The sequence below is a fragment of the Sus scrofa genome, chromosome 5 (assembly GCF_054392235.1).
Source record: "Sus scrofa isolate SSC_HxYL_T2T_F1_AM1 chromosome 5, Sscrofa_HxYL_maternal_Yorkshire_Landrace_v2.0, whole genome shotgun sequence".
NCBI classification, from domain to species: domain Eukaryota; kingdom Metazoa; phylum Chordata; class Mammalia; order Artiodactyla; family Suidae; genus Sus; species Sus scrofa.
In genome coordinates, this window is record NC_139387.1 from 61,548,332 (window position 1) to 61,564,492 (window position 16,161).

At 36.0% G+C, this 16,161-nt stretch overlaps 2 protein-coding genes across 17 annotated transcripts in view; one reads left to right on the forward strand and one right to left on the reverse strand.

Moving 5' to 3' along the window:
- The window catches only part of PIK3C2G (phosphatidylinositol-4-phosphate 3-kinase catalytic subunit type 2 gamma), a 518,046-nt gene that overhangs the window by 266,353 nt on the left and 235,532 nt on the right, over positions 1–16,161 (reverse strand). For 13 of the 14 annotated variants that reach the window (XR_014803777.1, XR_014803780.1, XR_014803778.1 and 10 more), the window contains one exon: positions 2,318–2,440. The exons of the other annotated variant lie outside the window; for it this stretch is intronic. Coding sequence is in view for 8 of the 13 variants with exons in the window: in XM_084956629.1 (XP_084812755.1) it covers positions 2,318–2,440 (123 nt within the window). In the remaining 5 variants the exon portion in view is untranslated. The remainder of the gene's footprint in view (positions 1–2,317; positions 2,441–16,161) is intronic. 14 annotated transcript variants of the gene reach the window in all.
- The window catches only part of RERGL (RERG like), a 260,323-nt gene that overhangs the window by 39,303 nt on the left and 204,859 nt on the right, over positions 1–16,161 (forward strand). The window lies entirely within an intron of this gene.

The following is a 16,161-nucleotide window of genomic DNA, read 5'->3' on the forward strand; positions in this document are numbered from 1 at the left end:
GAAGAACAACCAGGTGGTCTTAACAGATGAGAAGACATGTGTCCATATTCCCACATTTGGCCTCCTCCTCAGGCAAAGGCTAACATTTGTCGTGAGGCTGGCTGTAACCATGGCCCTGAGATAAGGGGGACCTAAGTGGTGCTTGTGTCAGTTAAAACTTTCATCTTGGCCTCACAGGGAAAATTCTAAAAAAACTACCACCAGCACCACCTCCACTATTTCTAGTAATAATAATGACTCTCATTCAGGGGTCACTATCATCTGGACCCTTTATTAACATTATTTCTCATACTCACAAGAACCCTGTAAATTCTGTTTTCTTTTTCTGTTTTTGAGATGGGGAAAACTGAAAATTAGAAATATGAATTAATTTTCAAGACATCTAGAAAGTAGTAGATCTTGAATTCAAATCATGTTTGCATGGTCCTATGCTCTTTGTATTTTATTATCAGCTCTAGGTATTTGCAATATCTTCAAAATGTGGTAACCTAAGAGAAACTAACTGCTGGTTGAAAGTTAATGCTCACTACCTTGCAATCCTGACTTAACTTCAGCTGTTGGAAAAATCTTTTGGTGGTATAACTCCATTGCTCTTCAGTCATCACTATCACTGTTCATGTAATGCAAATAAGGTATTTAAATTTCTATATTCATTATTGCTGTCTAATCACAAACCCCTACATTTCTAATGAAAATGAGACACACAAAATCCGACATTAATAAATTACCTATTTTTATCAGCTACTTATTTGAAAAAACAGGCATAATGATTTATACATATTAGTGTAATTGTCTACTTTCTATGCCAAGCTTTTTGAAATTTTGAGCCTGGCATATTCAGGGTAATATAATCTATGCTGTTACTATCCACGCAAGTAAGGAACACATGTAATCACTTTCTTAGGAATTTTAATAAGTATTGCAGTTCAGATGTCTATTTTGTCACTTACTCATCTTCTGTGCACAAGCACAGATTTTAATACTAAAGTAAACATTAAAAAACCAATTTCAGGAATTCCTGTTGTGGCTCAGTGGGTTTAAAACCTGACTAATATCCATGAGCATGCGGGTTTGATCCCTGGCCTCACTCAGCAGGTTAAAGGATCCGATGTTGCCACAAACAGTGGCGTAGGTCCTGGACATAGCAGCTTGGATCTGGTGTTGCTGTGGCCATGGCATAGGCCAGTGGCTATGCTCCCATTCGACCCCTAGCTTGGGAACCTTCATATGTTCACATGAACCTAAAAGGACAAAAAAAAAAAAAAAAAAAAAAAATCAAGGCATTGCTGTGAGGGAGAACTGAAGTAAAGTAAAAATTAGATGATATGAAGTGACATATAAGTGAGACTATTTTATTATAGCAATGAACTATCAAATATTAGTTATTTTTATAACCAGTACCATCATAGCTTTTGGATTCATTGCTGACTTTATAACAAGATTGAACAGATTCAGTAAATCAACTATAATGGAAAATATGAAAATCATAAAATGAAGGAGTTCCTGTTGTGGCTCAGCAGAAATGAACCTGACTAGTATCCACGAGGACGCAGGTTCGATCCCTGGCCTCACTCAGTGGGTTAAGGATCTGGCATTGCCATGGCTGTGGTGTAGGCTAGCAGCTATAGCTCAGATTCAACCCCTAGCTGGGAATGTTCATATGCTGTGGGTGTGGCCCTAAAAAAGCAATAAATAAATAAAAAGATTGAATAGATTCAGTGCGACTAGATTTCCTAATATTTTCCTTGGGCAATAAGCATACATAATCGTCATCAGATTTCTGAGATTAAAAAAAAAAATCACATTGACTCATTTTTTAAAATTGGAAAACCAGGAAATCATTTTAGAATTAATACAGGCAGTGTGCCTTGTAGATTCAGAAAAACACACTGCAAAAGCTGATCTCTTCTTTGCTGTGTATATGTGCTTGTCCATTCAGGCATGGACACTTACACCTGCATGCACTAGTGTGCAGGAGAGCTGATAACAGTCTGTATAAACACTTGCTTGTGAATATTAGTATATAAGCACATTCATCTAGGTAGGATTGTAGGATTAATTTCAGTCTCACTTGGAAGTTATCTTGTAGTTATACTTCAAAAGTATAAGAAATTTCCTTTTAGTTTAATTAACTCTTTTTGGTATAATAGAATTAAGTTTCTATTACCCCAAATGATTGAAATATACATGTTCACACACACACACACACACACACACACAAAGCACCTATATAGTAGTTAATCAAAAATCTTTTACTCTAATTAATTATTGAACTCAGGTTTAAAATAATTACTGTGTAATAAATGAGTATATTTACCTCTGCCTTTCTCTGAAGAATAAGATTTAGTTCATTTATAGCATCTGTAATTTGTTTGGTCTCCACACATCCCAGAACACCACATATATTTTTAACTTCTTCAATCATATTATCCATATTTTGCTGTAGATGAAAAGCAAAATAGTTTATTGAAATCAAAAGGACACTAATTAATCTTTAAACTACTTCTCTATCTAAGAGGAGGAAATAGAGTAAAACATGATAGATTCCATGTAAAAAGGTTCTTAAGACTGGTTATCCCATGGCCTGAGCCATGATTTTCACTGAGTGAGTTAATGCTGAAAAGTAGAGCTATTAAGATTATATATATACCAACTCTTAACATTATCTGATATAAAATGGGAGATGGAGGAGAGGGAGAGATAGAGATACACAGTAGAGATTGAAAGTCTAATTCCTGCAAAATACTTTGAATTAAGAAAACTGATGACTGACCTCTGTAGAGTTTCAGAATGCATCTGTTTTTGTAAGCACATACAGGAGGTCAAAATCATTAAATACCAGAGTTCAAGAGTTCCCACTGTGGCTCAGCAGATTAAGAACCCAACATAGTGTCCGTGAGGATGTGGGTTTGATCCCTGGCCTCATTCAGTGTGTTAAGTTGCCACAAGCTGTGGTGTAGGTAGCAGATGCAGCTCAGATCTGGTGTTGCTGTGGTGTAGGCCTGTAGCTACAGCTCTGATTTGACCCCTAGCCTGGGAACTTCCATATGCTGCAAGTGGGACCATTAAAAGAAAAAAGTAAAAGTCAGAGCTCAAAACAGACTTGGGACAATAAAGTTTGGTGTTGGGGTGTTTGTTAATCATTTGATTGTTCCGCATTTAAGCATCTGATGTTTCAGAAAATCACCATTGACAGGTATAGTCTGCAGTAATGACCAAATCTTCTCAAAGTCAAAATTGCTGGTGGAGTTCTCATTGTAGCTCTGGGGGTTAAGGACCTGACATGATATCCTGACATGATATCCGTGAGGAGGCAAGTTCAATCCCTGACCTCACTAAGTGGGTTAAAAGTCTGGCTTTGCCACAAGCTGTGGCATATGTTACAGATGTGGTTCAGATCAGGAGTTGCTGTGGCTTTGGTGTAGGGCTCAGCTGCAGCTCCAATTTAACCTCTAGCCTGGAAACGTCCAAATTCCCAGGTGTCGCCCTAAAAAGGAAAAAAAAGTGCTGGTTATACTTCAGATAGTTATACACAGATTTTGTGGTCAGAGTTCTAAAAGCTTTTCCTTTTCCTTTTTAAATTTCTCATCTTTGACATGTTCTTAAATTAACTTTCATTTAAAAAATGCCCTTAAATAGTATTTTTCAGTGAAACAAAAAAACTATCCTATTTTGATTTTATTCTTTTCCGTATTTTACCAGTAACTATGTTGAGAAATATTTCTTTCTCTAATTCTGTACTAGTAAACTTTCACACTATAATATTTTAATGTACTTTACTATATCATTAATAATGTTGGCATTTTAAAACATATCAGTTCTGTCAACTCCAGAATCACAGTCATTCCAATGGAAGGTTTCAAATGGAGTTTATTTCTAAAGATGTGGAAAAGTGCTTTTCCTTTTTGTTCACAAAAAGATATGGATTCACAAAAAAAGATTTTAACTGTACCTATTCTAGGTCATTTTCTTAGGAAAACACTGTCAATATAGAGACACAGAATAGGTATTATTCTTAACACAATTTTGTGTCTTTTGGGGAAAAACAAAACTTTTTAATATATTGACAGTATCTTTTATATGATTTTATATCACTGAAAAGTGATGACAGAAACCTAGGAAGAATAGCTAATTAATACTATGAAAGACAATCAGAACTCAAAAACCATCAACAGACTTGATTAAAGAGCTATAAGGAAAAAAAAAATTAACTTATTTGGGTTGCATCTTAAGTCTTTCACAGATTAAGAAAATACAAATACTCAGTTATAACATGAGAAGAAAAATGTATGAGTACTTCATGTGGAAACTCTCAGTTATTTTATTTATGTGTGAACTCGGTGAGTCAACATTATGACATGGCTGCCAGAAATGCTAATTCATTTTTAAATTTTTTTTATTACTCAATGAATTTATTACATTTATACTTGTACAATGGTCATCACAATCTAGTTTTATAGGATTTCCATCCTACAACCCCAGCACATCCCCCCACCCCCAAACTATCTCTTTTGGAAACCATAAGTTTTTCAAAGTCTGTGAGTCAATATCTGTTCTGTGAAGAAGTTCATTCTGTCCTTTTTTTCAGATTCCCTACATGTCAGTGAAAGCATTTGATGTTGGTGTCTCATTGACTGACTTCACTTAGCATGATAATTTCTAGGTCCATCCATGTTGCTAAAAATGCTGGTATTTCGTTCCTTTTAATGGCTAATATTCCATTGTGTATATGTACCACTTCTTCATTGATGGACATGTAGGTTGTTTCCATGTCTTGCCTATTGCAACTAGTGCTGCATGTGTCTTTTTGAGTCACGGTTTTCTATGGATAGATGCCCAGGAGTGGGATTGCTGGATCAAATAGGAGTTCTCTTTTTAGTTTTCTGAGGAATCTCCATACTGTTTTCCACAGTGGTTGCACCAATTTACAATCCCAACAGTGTAATAGGGTTCCTTTTTCTTCACTCCCTCTCCAGTACTTACTGTTTGTAGACTTTTTAATGATGGCCATTCTGGCTGGTGTAAGGTGGTACCGCATAGTGGTTTTGATTGGCATTTCTCTAATACTGAGTGATGTTGAACATCTTTTCATGTGTTTTTTGCCATCTGTATGTCTTCTTTGGAGAACTGTCTATTTAGATCTGGGGCCCATTTTTTGATGGGGTTGTTTCTTTTTTTGCTATTGAGCAGTAGGAGGTATTTATAAATTTTGGAGATTAATCCCTTGTCAGTTGATTCATTTGCAAATATTTTCTCCCATTCTGTGGGATGTGTTTTCGTTTTGTTTAGGGTTTCCTTTGCTGTGCAGAAACTTTTAAGTTTGATTAGGTCCTATTTGTTTATTTTTTTTACTGTCATTCCTCTAAGAGGTGAATCTGAGAAGATGTTGCTGTCATTTATGTTGGAGAGTGTCATGAGACATGTTTCTAAAATATTTTCTTAGCCTTTTTGCTGAAAATTCCATCTTGTCCTGCTTTACTTTACCCCATCTTCCTGCTTGAAAAACAGTTACAGTGTTGGTAAATGTCTTAAGCTTAAGAACAAAGACCTACAGGCATAAGTTATTCATAGGGTCAGCTGAATGAGGACATAATGTGTTGTTCTAGGCACGCTGGACCTGTGCAGATTGGCACACCATTTGCACAAGCATGATATGTCCTCTAAAGAATAAGAGAAAGAGGAACCTCATGGCCCCAAGTGGTTTATGAGCGATTGTTAGCATAATATGCATTAGCAAAAAGAACTAAGGTGCAAACCTAGGCACAAAGGGTTGCCTCACTAAGGGTTGCTGCACAAAGGCATGCCTTTTGTGGAAGTACAGTGAGGATTCTTTGAAATGCTATGCATAGATAGCTAAAGCCAAGCTTCCTCAAATGCTAATGATTGTTAAATGCCTAAAGGTCAGAGTAAAAGCTTAACCATCTACCAGCCTTGTGACTTTTAAAATAATAAAAGAACGTAGAAAATAATTTAAAAAACCCTATATCCTCCACCTATAGCCCCCTCCTAACTTGACTTAATCTGAAAGAGCACAATAAAAGCAGTGTGGTTTATTGAGGTGGTGCTCTTGGTCCCTGAGACCTTGAGTCCCCTGGTTCCCATCTTTTCTTATGGTAAATGTCTCTGTGTTTTGTTTTATGTTAAGTTTTTTCCTTAAGTTTCACAGCACCCGTTCTTCAGCCCCATCCTGCTGAGCTGGTCTCAGCAGGAGAGTGGCCTATGTTTTCCTCTAAGAGTTTTATAGTGTCTGGTCTTATATCTACGTCTTTAATCCATTTTGAGTTTATTTTTGTGTATGGTGTTAAGGAGTGTTCTAATTTCATTCTTTTCCATGTGGCTGTCCAATTTTCCCAGCACCACTTATTTAAACAGGCTGTCTTTCTCCATTGTATATTCTTGCCTCCTTTGTCATACAATAGTTGACTGTAGGTGCATGGGTTTAATTCTGGGCTTTCTATCCTGTTCCACTGATCTATATTTCTGTCCTTGTGCTAGTTACCATAAGGTTTTGATGATGGTTGCTTTGTAGTATAGTCTGAAGTCCAGGAGCCTGATGCTTCCAGCTCCATTTTTCTTTTTCAGGATGTCTTTGGCTATTCTGGGTCTTTTGTGCTTCCAAACAAACTTCAAAATATTTTGTTCGAGTTCTATGAAAAATGTCCTTGGTGATTTGATAGGGATTGCATTGAATCTGTAGATTACCTTAGGTAGCATAGTCATTTTGATAACATTGACTCTTCCAATCCAAGAGCAGTTTCATCAATGTCTTACAGTTTTCAGAGTACAGGTCTTTTGTCTCTTTAGGTAGGTTTACTCCTAAGTATTTTATTCTTTTGGATGCAGTGGTAAATGGAATTGATTCCCTAATTTCTCTTTCTGATCTTTCATTGTTAGTATATAGAAATGCCATCGATTTCTGTGTATTAATGTTGTATCCTGCGACTTTGCCGAATTCATGGATGAGCTGTAACAGTTTTCTAGTAGAGTCTTTAGGGTTCTCTAGGTATAGGATCATGTCATCTGCAAATAGTGTTAGTTTTAGTTCTTCCTTTCCAATTTGGATTCCTTTTATCTCTTTTACTTCTCTGATTGCCATGGCAAGGACTTCCAAAACTATGTTGAATAGTAGTGGCAAGAGCAGGCATCCTTTTCTTGTTCCTGATCTCAGTGGGAATTCTTTCAGCTTTTCACCATTGAGAATGATGTTAACTGTGGGTTTGAAATATATGGCCTTTATTATGTTGAGGTAGGTTCCCTCTATGACCACTTTCTGAAGGGTTTTTATCAGAAATGGGTGTTGGATTTTGTCAAAGGCTTTTTCTGAATCTTTTAAGAGGATCATGTGGTTTTTATTCTTCAGTTTGTTAATATGGTGTATCACACTGAGTGATTTGCAGATATTGAAGAATCCTTGCATCCCTGGATAAATTCCACTTGATCATGATGTACAATCCTCTTAATGTATTGTTGAATGTGGTTTGCTAGTATTTTGTTGAGGATTTGTGCATCAATGTTCATCAGTGAAATTGGCCCGTAGTTTTTTGGTTTTTTTTTTTTTTTTTGTGGTATCTTTGTTTGGTTTTGGTATCAGGGTGATGGTGGCCTCATAGAATGAGTTTGAGTTTGGGAGTGTCCCTTCCTCTGTGATTTTTTTTTGGAATAGTTTCAGAAGGATAGGTGTTAGCTCTTCTCTAAATGTTTGATAGAATTCATCTGTGAAGGCATCTCGTCCTGGACTTTAGTTTGTTGGAAGTTTTTAATCACAGTTTCAATTTCAGTACTTGTGATTGGTCCATTCGTCTTTTCTATTTCATCTTGGTTTAGTCTTGGAAGATTGTACTTTTCTAAGAATTTTTCCATTTCTTCTAGGTTTTCTGTTTTATTGGCATATAGTTGCATATAGTAGTCTCTTATGATCCTTTGTATTTCTGTGATGTCTGTTGTTACTTCTCCTTTTTCATTTCTAATTTTATTGATTTGAGTCTTCTCTCTTTTTTGCTTGATAAGCCTGGCTAGGGGTTTATCAATTTTGTTGATCTTTTCAAAAAACCAGCTTTTCGTTTCATTGATCTTTTCTATGGTTTTGTTCATTTCTATTTCATTGATTTTCTGCTCTGATCTTTATGATTTCTTTCCTTCTACTAACTTTAGGTCTTGGCTGTTCTCTCTCTAGCTGCTTTAGATGAAAAGTTAAGTTTTTTATTTGAGCTTTTTCTTGTTTCCTGAGGTAGGCTTGTATTACTATAAACTTTCCTCTTAGAACAGCTTTTGTCGCATCCCGTAGGTTTTGGAGTGCCGTATCTTTGTTGTCATTTGCTTCTAGGTATTTTTTAATTTCCTCTTTGATTTCTTCAGTGATCCATTGGTTGTTTAGTAGCATGTTGTTTAGTCTCCACGTATTTGTGCTTTTTGCAATTTTTTTCTTGTTGATTTCCATTCGTATAGTGTTGTGGTTGGAAAAGATGCTTGATATGATTTCAGTTTTCTTAATGTTACTGAGGCTTGATTTGTGGCCCAGGATGTGATCAATCTTAGAGAATGTTCTGTGTGTTCTTGAGAAGAATGTGTATCCTGATGCTTTTGGATAGAATGTCCTATAAATATCTATTAAGTCCATCTGGTCTAATGCTTCATTCAGAACCTGTGTTTCCTTATTGATTTTCTCTTTGGATGATCTGTCCACTGCTGTAAATGGGGTGTTCAAGTCCCCCACTATTATTGTGTTCTTGCTTACTGTAGGCTTCCTACTGGGATGGACTGGTGCCTGTCCACTGATAGATGGAGCTGATTCCTATCCCTTTGGTGGGTGGGGCTTTCTCTCTGGGTGAAATAAGAGGCAGGGCTGTGTGCCTGGGGGGCCTTTAGGCAGCCTGTTTGCTGATGGGTGGGGCTGTGATCCCACCTGGATTGTTGTTTGCCTGTGGCTTCTCAGTGCTGATGGGTGAGGCCAGATTTTCCCAAAATGGCCACCTCCAGAGAAAGGCTTGCTGCTGAATATTCCCACGAGCTTTGCTTGCAATCATTATTAAATTAAATTAAAAGACGTGTAATCTCTATAACCAGAAAGTTATAATGGTCCACATTTTTCACGTATATAACCTGAATTGGAGTTTAATATTGAGTACTGCATTTGAGACTGGACTTGACAAATTGGACTTTCTCAAAAAAGAGTTACCCAACTATTAATATAGTGTTAATATACTGATTCATAACAGCATAGTAAACTATATTTTCAGCTGTATAGTAAAGTTATATATGTTTAAATCCTGATTCTGGAGTTCCCGTCGTGGCGCAGTGGTTAACGAATCCGACTAGGAACCATGGGGTTGCGGGTTCGGTCCCTGCCCTTGCTCAGTGGGTTAACGATCCGGCGTTGCCGTGAGCTGTGGTGTAGGTTGCAGACACGGCTCGGATCCCGCGTTGCTGTGGCTCTGGCGTAGGCCGGTGGCTACAGCTCCGATTCGACCCCTAGCCTGGGAACCTCCATATGCCGCGGGAGCGGCCCAAGAAATAGCAAAAAGACAAAAAAAAAAAAAAAAAAAAAAAAAATCTTGATTCTGCCCCATTTTTCCTATGACCATTATCAAATTATTTAACTTCCAGGGGCCTGAAGTCCCTCCTCTGTAAATTGGAAGAGCAATAATTAATTGGGTTGTGTTGTTGTAAAGATTAAATATGTTTAAATAGAAAAAAAATGCCTGGCAGAGAATAGGGCTAAATTTTAGTTAATTGATTTTTAATTGATTCATTTTTATTCATTCATACAGATTTTTCAATTCATGAGAGAAATCAAGCACTGTACATGCCCAGATAACTAATAAAATGAAAATGTAAAAATCATTAAAACTATGAGAGGGTTGTATTAGGTGCTATGTTTAGTTTTCATTCATACATTCTTAGTAGCTATGTGATGTATCTGAATTTATGGAAATCCATAAAATATTACTAGTTAAAATGCAAATTCTGGGTTGTCTTGCGTCACTCAGCTAATTTACTCCATCTCTTACTTCAATGCAGTACTTCTTATGTGATCTATTTATTACATTTGGTTTACATAAAGATTCTGAAAGGTAAATATTTATTTCATTTTTGATTCACTGAGATAGCTAGAATATGTTAAGGCAAGTACTGCAGTTGTAAAATTAATTTGGTAATTAATTGGATTGAGCACCAATAGGAAGATTGGGTTTAAGATGATTCCAAATTTTCGTACTTGGAAAACCAAAAGACAGAAGGCCATTAATTATGGCAGGAAACACAGGCAAAATGGGAAGAGTTTTGGTGGAATTGTGATGTGTGTATTTTTTTTTTTTTTATAAATGTGTGTATTTTTTGATACACAGAGCTTGAGTTGCCAACAGGATAAACAGAATCAGCCTTTGGATATTGGAAATGCAGTGGGTTCTAGCTCTAGCAACTGTTGAACTGAGAAAAAACAGACACCTTACACACGCAGACACACACAGAGTATATGCTTCTATAAACATTATATGAACTATAAAGAGAAAATGTAAATACATAGTCTATCGCTAAACAAAGATAAGCTAAATCTCTGGCTGTCAGAAATTTATAGAGTTCAAAGCCTTTGCAGTAGCGTCAGCATTGATGTCAGTGGCCTGGAGGAAATGTCAGTGAGTTTAGAGACTGGTGCTTACTGCATACAATGGAACAAATGCTGAGATTTTAGACCTAAACCAATTGGTAGAGATAGAAGGGGCAGACCTGGAGCCAAGATCCCTCAATAAACCCCTGACACTGGATAGCTTTTCGTTTGCAAAAGGTGGGAGCAGGAAAACAATGCCTACTGATCAAGAGAACTTTTGAGGAATCCTCCCTCTACCTAGGGGCTTTGAATGAGGAAAATGATTATGTGATAAATTGTGTTATGTGTAGCATTAATCTACATTACCCATAGCTGGAATTTATTCTAAAATTAGTGCCAGAGTGTTATTACTATTTTGGACCTAGGTAGCAGCAAAAGCAAAACTTTTCTAACTCCAAACCATGAGGTTTCCCCCAAATATACACAGGTCTGCATGTGAGTGCACACACACACACACACACACACCCACCATGACAGCAGGGGAATAATCAGCCTAAAATTTACAATTCCTGTGATACCTGATCCATCATTTGAGATATTCTACAGACACAAAGCACAAAAGGATTAGATCCTGATTTCAAGAGCTATTAAAGCTAGATTTGGGCATTATTTTCATAGAGGAGATACCTGGCCAAGCAATTGGATTTGTTGGTTTAGAAGCAGAATATAGATGGAAGAAAGAAAAGTGGAAAATTGTGTATATAACATTTCAGAACATTTAATATTTAGATGATGGAGGAGGAAGTTTGGGTCACAGAGCACATAGAGTTCTGAGACACAGGCTGTAAGACTACAGTTTAGTGGCTTAAAGGAAAGGTAGTTGATGTACTGGGAAATTTCAGCTTGGAAAAAAGAAGAAAAAGGAAATATTATAATCACTTTCAAGTTTATGATGGTCTTTCAAGTGAAAAGATTTATTGTAAATAGTTGCAGAATGATAAATTAGAACAAATGATTGCAAATTTAGAGATCTTAATGAATTTCTCTATTTACATACTGAAAATTACCCAATTCAGTTTATGAATTTGGAAACAAATTGAGAATTTAGAATTATTTTTATTCCAGGTTCAATAATTAGTGCCACTATAATTTATTCCATAAAGATTAAAAATAGTCTTTGGACTATCTGGTGTTATATTTAGGTCTTTAATTCATTTTGAGTTTATTTTTGTGTATGTTTCTTTTACATGTAGCTATCCAGTTTCCCAGCACCACTTAGTGTTTCATTTCAGCTTAAAATGTAGAACTTCTATCCACTGAAACAATGAAAAATAAGCAGATAATATACAACAATCATAATTTTTTTGACTCTACTGGAGATTTAAGGTCAAATATGACCAAGTATAATAAATTCCAAAGAATGTATCCCCTCCAAGGGAGGATAGACAACACAAAGTCTTTGACCTTTGGCAGAGCACAGGAGAAAGAGCTGGTCACTATGTAAGAGGTACTAATAAGTCAACTGAAACTGTAACAAATTCTTAAAGGCTAGGTGTGAGTTAGCATGTCAGTTTGGAATATCTGGGAACCCAAGACACAAGGAGATTTTACAGTCATTTTTAAGTTCTTTTCTGTACACCTACCAATTATTATTAGGTAGTTCAGGGAACTGAGGGTCCATTCCGTGATGCAGTGTATAGGAGGTAATCAGCTCCTGGGGGATCAGTCTGAAACCTGCCTACTTCTGTAGATCTTTCTTTCATAAGAAGCAAAGGCCTTAAGCTGTTGGCCTGTGGTACTAGAAAAATGATGATACTGGAGGAGAGAGAAACCCTTTGTGACCCTGAGCATAGGCAAAAATCTTTTGCTTTGAGGAAGGGGAGAAAAAAACAAAATCATGTGCCTGTGGGGGAGAAAAAAACAAAATCATGTGCCTGTGGGGGAGACATAGGTTAAGATCCTTGGCAGGTGAGAGAATGTTAGAAGCAAAAACCTTTTGCTTCTGGGAAAGGACAAAAATCTGTCTTGAGTCCAGGATCCTACTTGGATACCAATTATAAGTGAGGATCCACTAGGTGGAGGGGAAGAAGATTCTCCCGTACAAGACTAAGTGCAACTGTAAGGTACAGTTTGGCTACCAGAAAGTTCCAACCTTGAGGCAGAAATGCTCAGAAAGTTCCAATCTTGAAGCTCAAAAACACAGCCCTGTCTAAGGCTGTGGTTGATCAATACGATACAGAACTTCCCTTTACCCTATTACAAAAATGAGTCCCTGTTGAGTAATAAAGGAGAGCAGAGGACTGCTAGGTAAGAGACAAAAGTATTAAGAGAAATTGTCTCTGTGGCATACATGAACATGGACTGTTGAAAGCTGAGGGTGAAGCAGGAACAGAGAAAAGGACCCTAATATCACAGGCCCCCTATATAAGTATAGGTAATAGTAATTAACCACTAGAGCAATTTGAAGGCTGAAGTGTCCCAATGATATTGATAGTCACAATGAAACACAAAGCTCAAATCGTGACTAGATTGTATCAGTTCTACATATTAATAGCATAAGAGAAGAAGAACATTGCCCATTTGCAAGTGTGAATACAATTTACCTCACTTTCTAGTATTGTTCTACACAGGGTGTTTAAGTCTCAATAAAAAAAAAATCAGGATCCATATGAAAAAAAGCAAGATAAAACAACCCATTGTTAGTAGATGGAACAATTAACCAAACCAAACTAATTAATGACCCAAATGTTAGAACAATCAGACAAGGACTTTTACATAACTGTGATTAACATATTATAGGATCTAGTGGAAAATGTGGACAATGTGCATGAATAGATGGAGAATTTTCAGCAGAGATAAAAACTATATACGAGTCAAATGGAAATCATAAAAAATGTTAAAATATATGTGATATTAGAGATGAAAAACTCTTTCAACTGGCTCCTCAGCGGATTGAACACAGCTAAGGAAAATATCAGTGAAATTGAAAATAGGTCAAGAGAAATGATCCTAACTGAAACACAGAGGGGAGTAAGAGTGGGGGAAGAAACAAGAACATGACATCTAAAAGCTGTTAGAGTCATATATGCAATGAGAATTGTGGAAAGATAAGAATGGGACAGAGAGATTTTTAAAGAGGCAGTGGCCAACATATCCAAATTTGCGGAATGCTACTAAAATTTAGAGGTATATTTATGGCTTTAAAATTTGGGTAATTCTATATCAATGAAAGAAATTAAATTTATAATAAAATCCTTCCCATAAGGAAAAAACTTTGAACAGATAGTTCATTGGTAAATTTTATCAAACATTTAAGAAAGTAATAAAACCAAATCTACCCAAATTATTTCAAAATACAGAATCAGAGGGAACATTTCTTGACTTATTTTTATAAAATAACATTACAAGAAAATAAAATATAGACTGATGTCTATCATAAAAACAGATGCAAATATCCTTAACAATATTAGCTAATTGAAGCTAGAAATATAGTTATAAATTATTACCAAGTATGATTTATCCCAGTATTACAAAACTATTTTTAAAATTTGAAAATAATAAATGGGAAAAACCATATACCTATCTGTATAGGTACAGAAAAAAAGCATTTGTACAGGAGTTTTCACCTATTTATGATATAAATTCTTAACAAATTAGGAATAGAAGGAAACTTCTTCAACCTAGCAAGGAGTGACTAAAGTCATGTAATTTGCAAGTAACTTCACACTTACTGGTGAAAGACTGTAACTTTCTCCCTCAGTTTAACAAGAAATTCTTGTGAGGATTCTTCTCTTATCATTTGTCACTTCTAGTAAATTCTACTGGAGACCAGATAAAAGAAATACATATTGAGAGAAAGTAAATCTTTGGTTGTATGATGTCTAGGATGGGAGGGATTTATTGCAAATAAGTACTTGGTGATTTTTTGTTGTAATGGAAATGTTTTATATCTTGATTCCATGGTGATTATATACGTTTTCAAAATGAGTCGATTATACAGTTAACATGAGTGCATTTTATTTTATATATGTAAACTTAATGAAAGTTAATTTAATAAATGATGTGATGAAAAGTAAAAGAAAATAAAGATAACAGTTTGATGTTATGTTTAAGGAGAGTGAAGAATCATAAAGGTATTAGTAATCAGAGAAATAAAAGTTAAAACTGAAATAAGATATATTTTCTCATGTATGCAAAATAAATTACAAGTTAGACTATATTATACATATATTGTGAAATATTTAAGATCATATAAGAAAAATGGTATTGCTTTGTGAGTTTCTGGCCCTGGGTATGTAGCCTGAAAACCCCTCTAGTATTAGCTTGAGTGTACATCAAAAGTAGAATAGGTAAGTTGAAGTTCGTGAGTCTAGTTGAGTAGTGTATAGCAATGAAAATAATCAAAAACCATATAGGATGAGGTAAATAGATCTCAAACACAATACTGAGAGAAAGATATGGAGCACCAGAAGTACATATATTTTGATTCCATTTAGGTATATTAAAAAGGAAACCTAGGAGTTCTCTTATGGCACAGTGAGTTAAGGATCTAGCATTGTCACTGCAGTGGCTAGGGTCACTGCTGTTGCGGGGATTCAGTCCCTGGAATGGGAACTTCTATATGCCCTGGGCATGCTCCCCTCCCCCAAACCTTAAACAAGCATACCTCATTTATTGTGTTTCATTTTATTTCTCTTTGCAGATATAGCATTTTTTTAAAACAAATTAAAGGTTTATGGTAACCCTGCATTGAGCAAGTCTGTCTGCCCCATTTTTCCAGCAGCATTTGCTCACTTTATGTCTCTGTGTCACATTTTGATAATTCTTGCAATATTTCAAATTTTTCATTATTGTTGTATTTGTTATGATGATCTGTGATCAGTAATCTTTCATGTTACTATTGTTATTGTTTTGGTGCACCATGAACCTCACCCATATAAGACGGCAAACTTAATCGGCAAATGCTGTATATGTTCTGACAGCTCTGATGATTGCTGTTGTTCCCCCATCTCTCTCCCTCTCCTTGGGCCTCCCTATTCCCTGAGACAATTTTGAGATTAGGCCAGGTAATAACCCTAAAATAGCCTCTAAGTGAAAGGAGGAGTTGTGTATCTTTCACTTTCAATCAAAAGCTAGAAATGATTAAGCTTAGTGAAAATGTCATTCAACATTAAGCATGTTCAAAGCTGAGACATGCCGGAAGCTAGGCTTCTTGCAGCAAAGAGCCAGGTTGTAAATGCAAAGGAAAAGTTCTTGAAAGAAGTTAAAAGTGCTACTCCAGTGAAAACAGAGATGATAAATTGAAACAGCCTTACTTCTGATATGGGGAGTGTTGGAGTGGTTGGATAGAAGATCAAACCAACCACAACATTCCCTTAATCCAAAGCCTAATCCAGAACAAACCCTAAGGCTGAGAGAAATTAGGAAGCTGCAAAAGAAAGTTTGAAACTAGCAAAGCTTAGTCCATGAAGTTTAAGGAAAGATCTTGTCTCCATAATCGTACAACATGAAGTAGCAATTGCTGATGTAGAAACTGCAGGAAGTTATGCAGAAGATTAGTGAAGATCATTTTTGAGGATGACTATACTTTACAACAGATTTTCAACCTATGTAGAAAG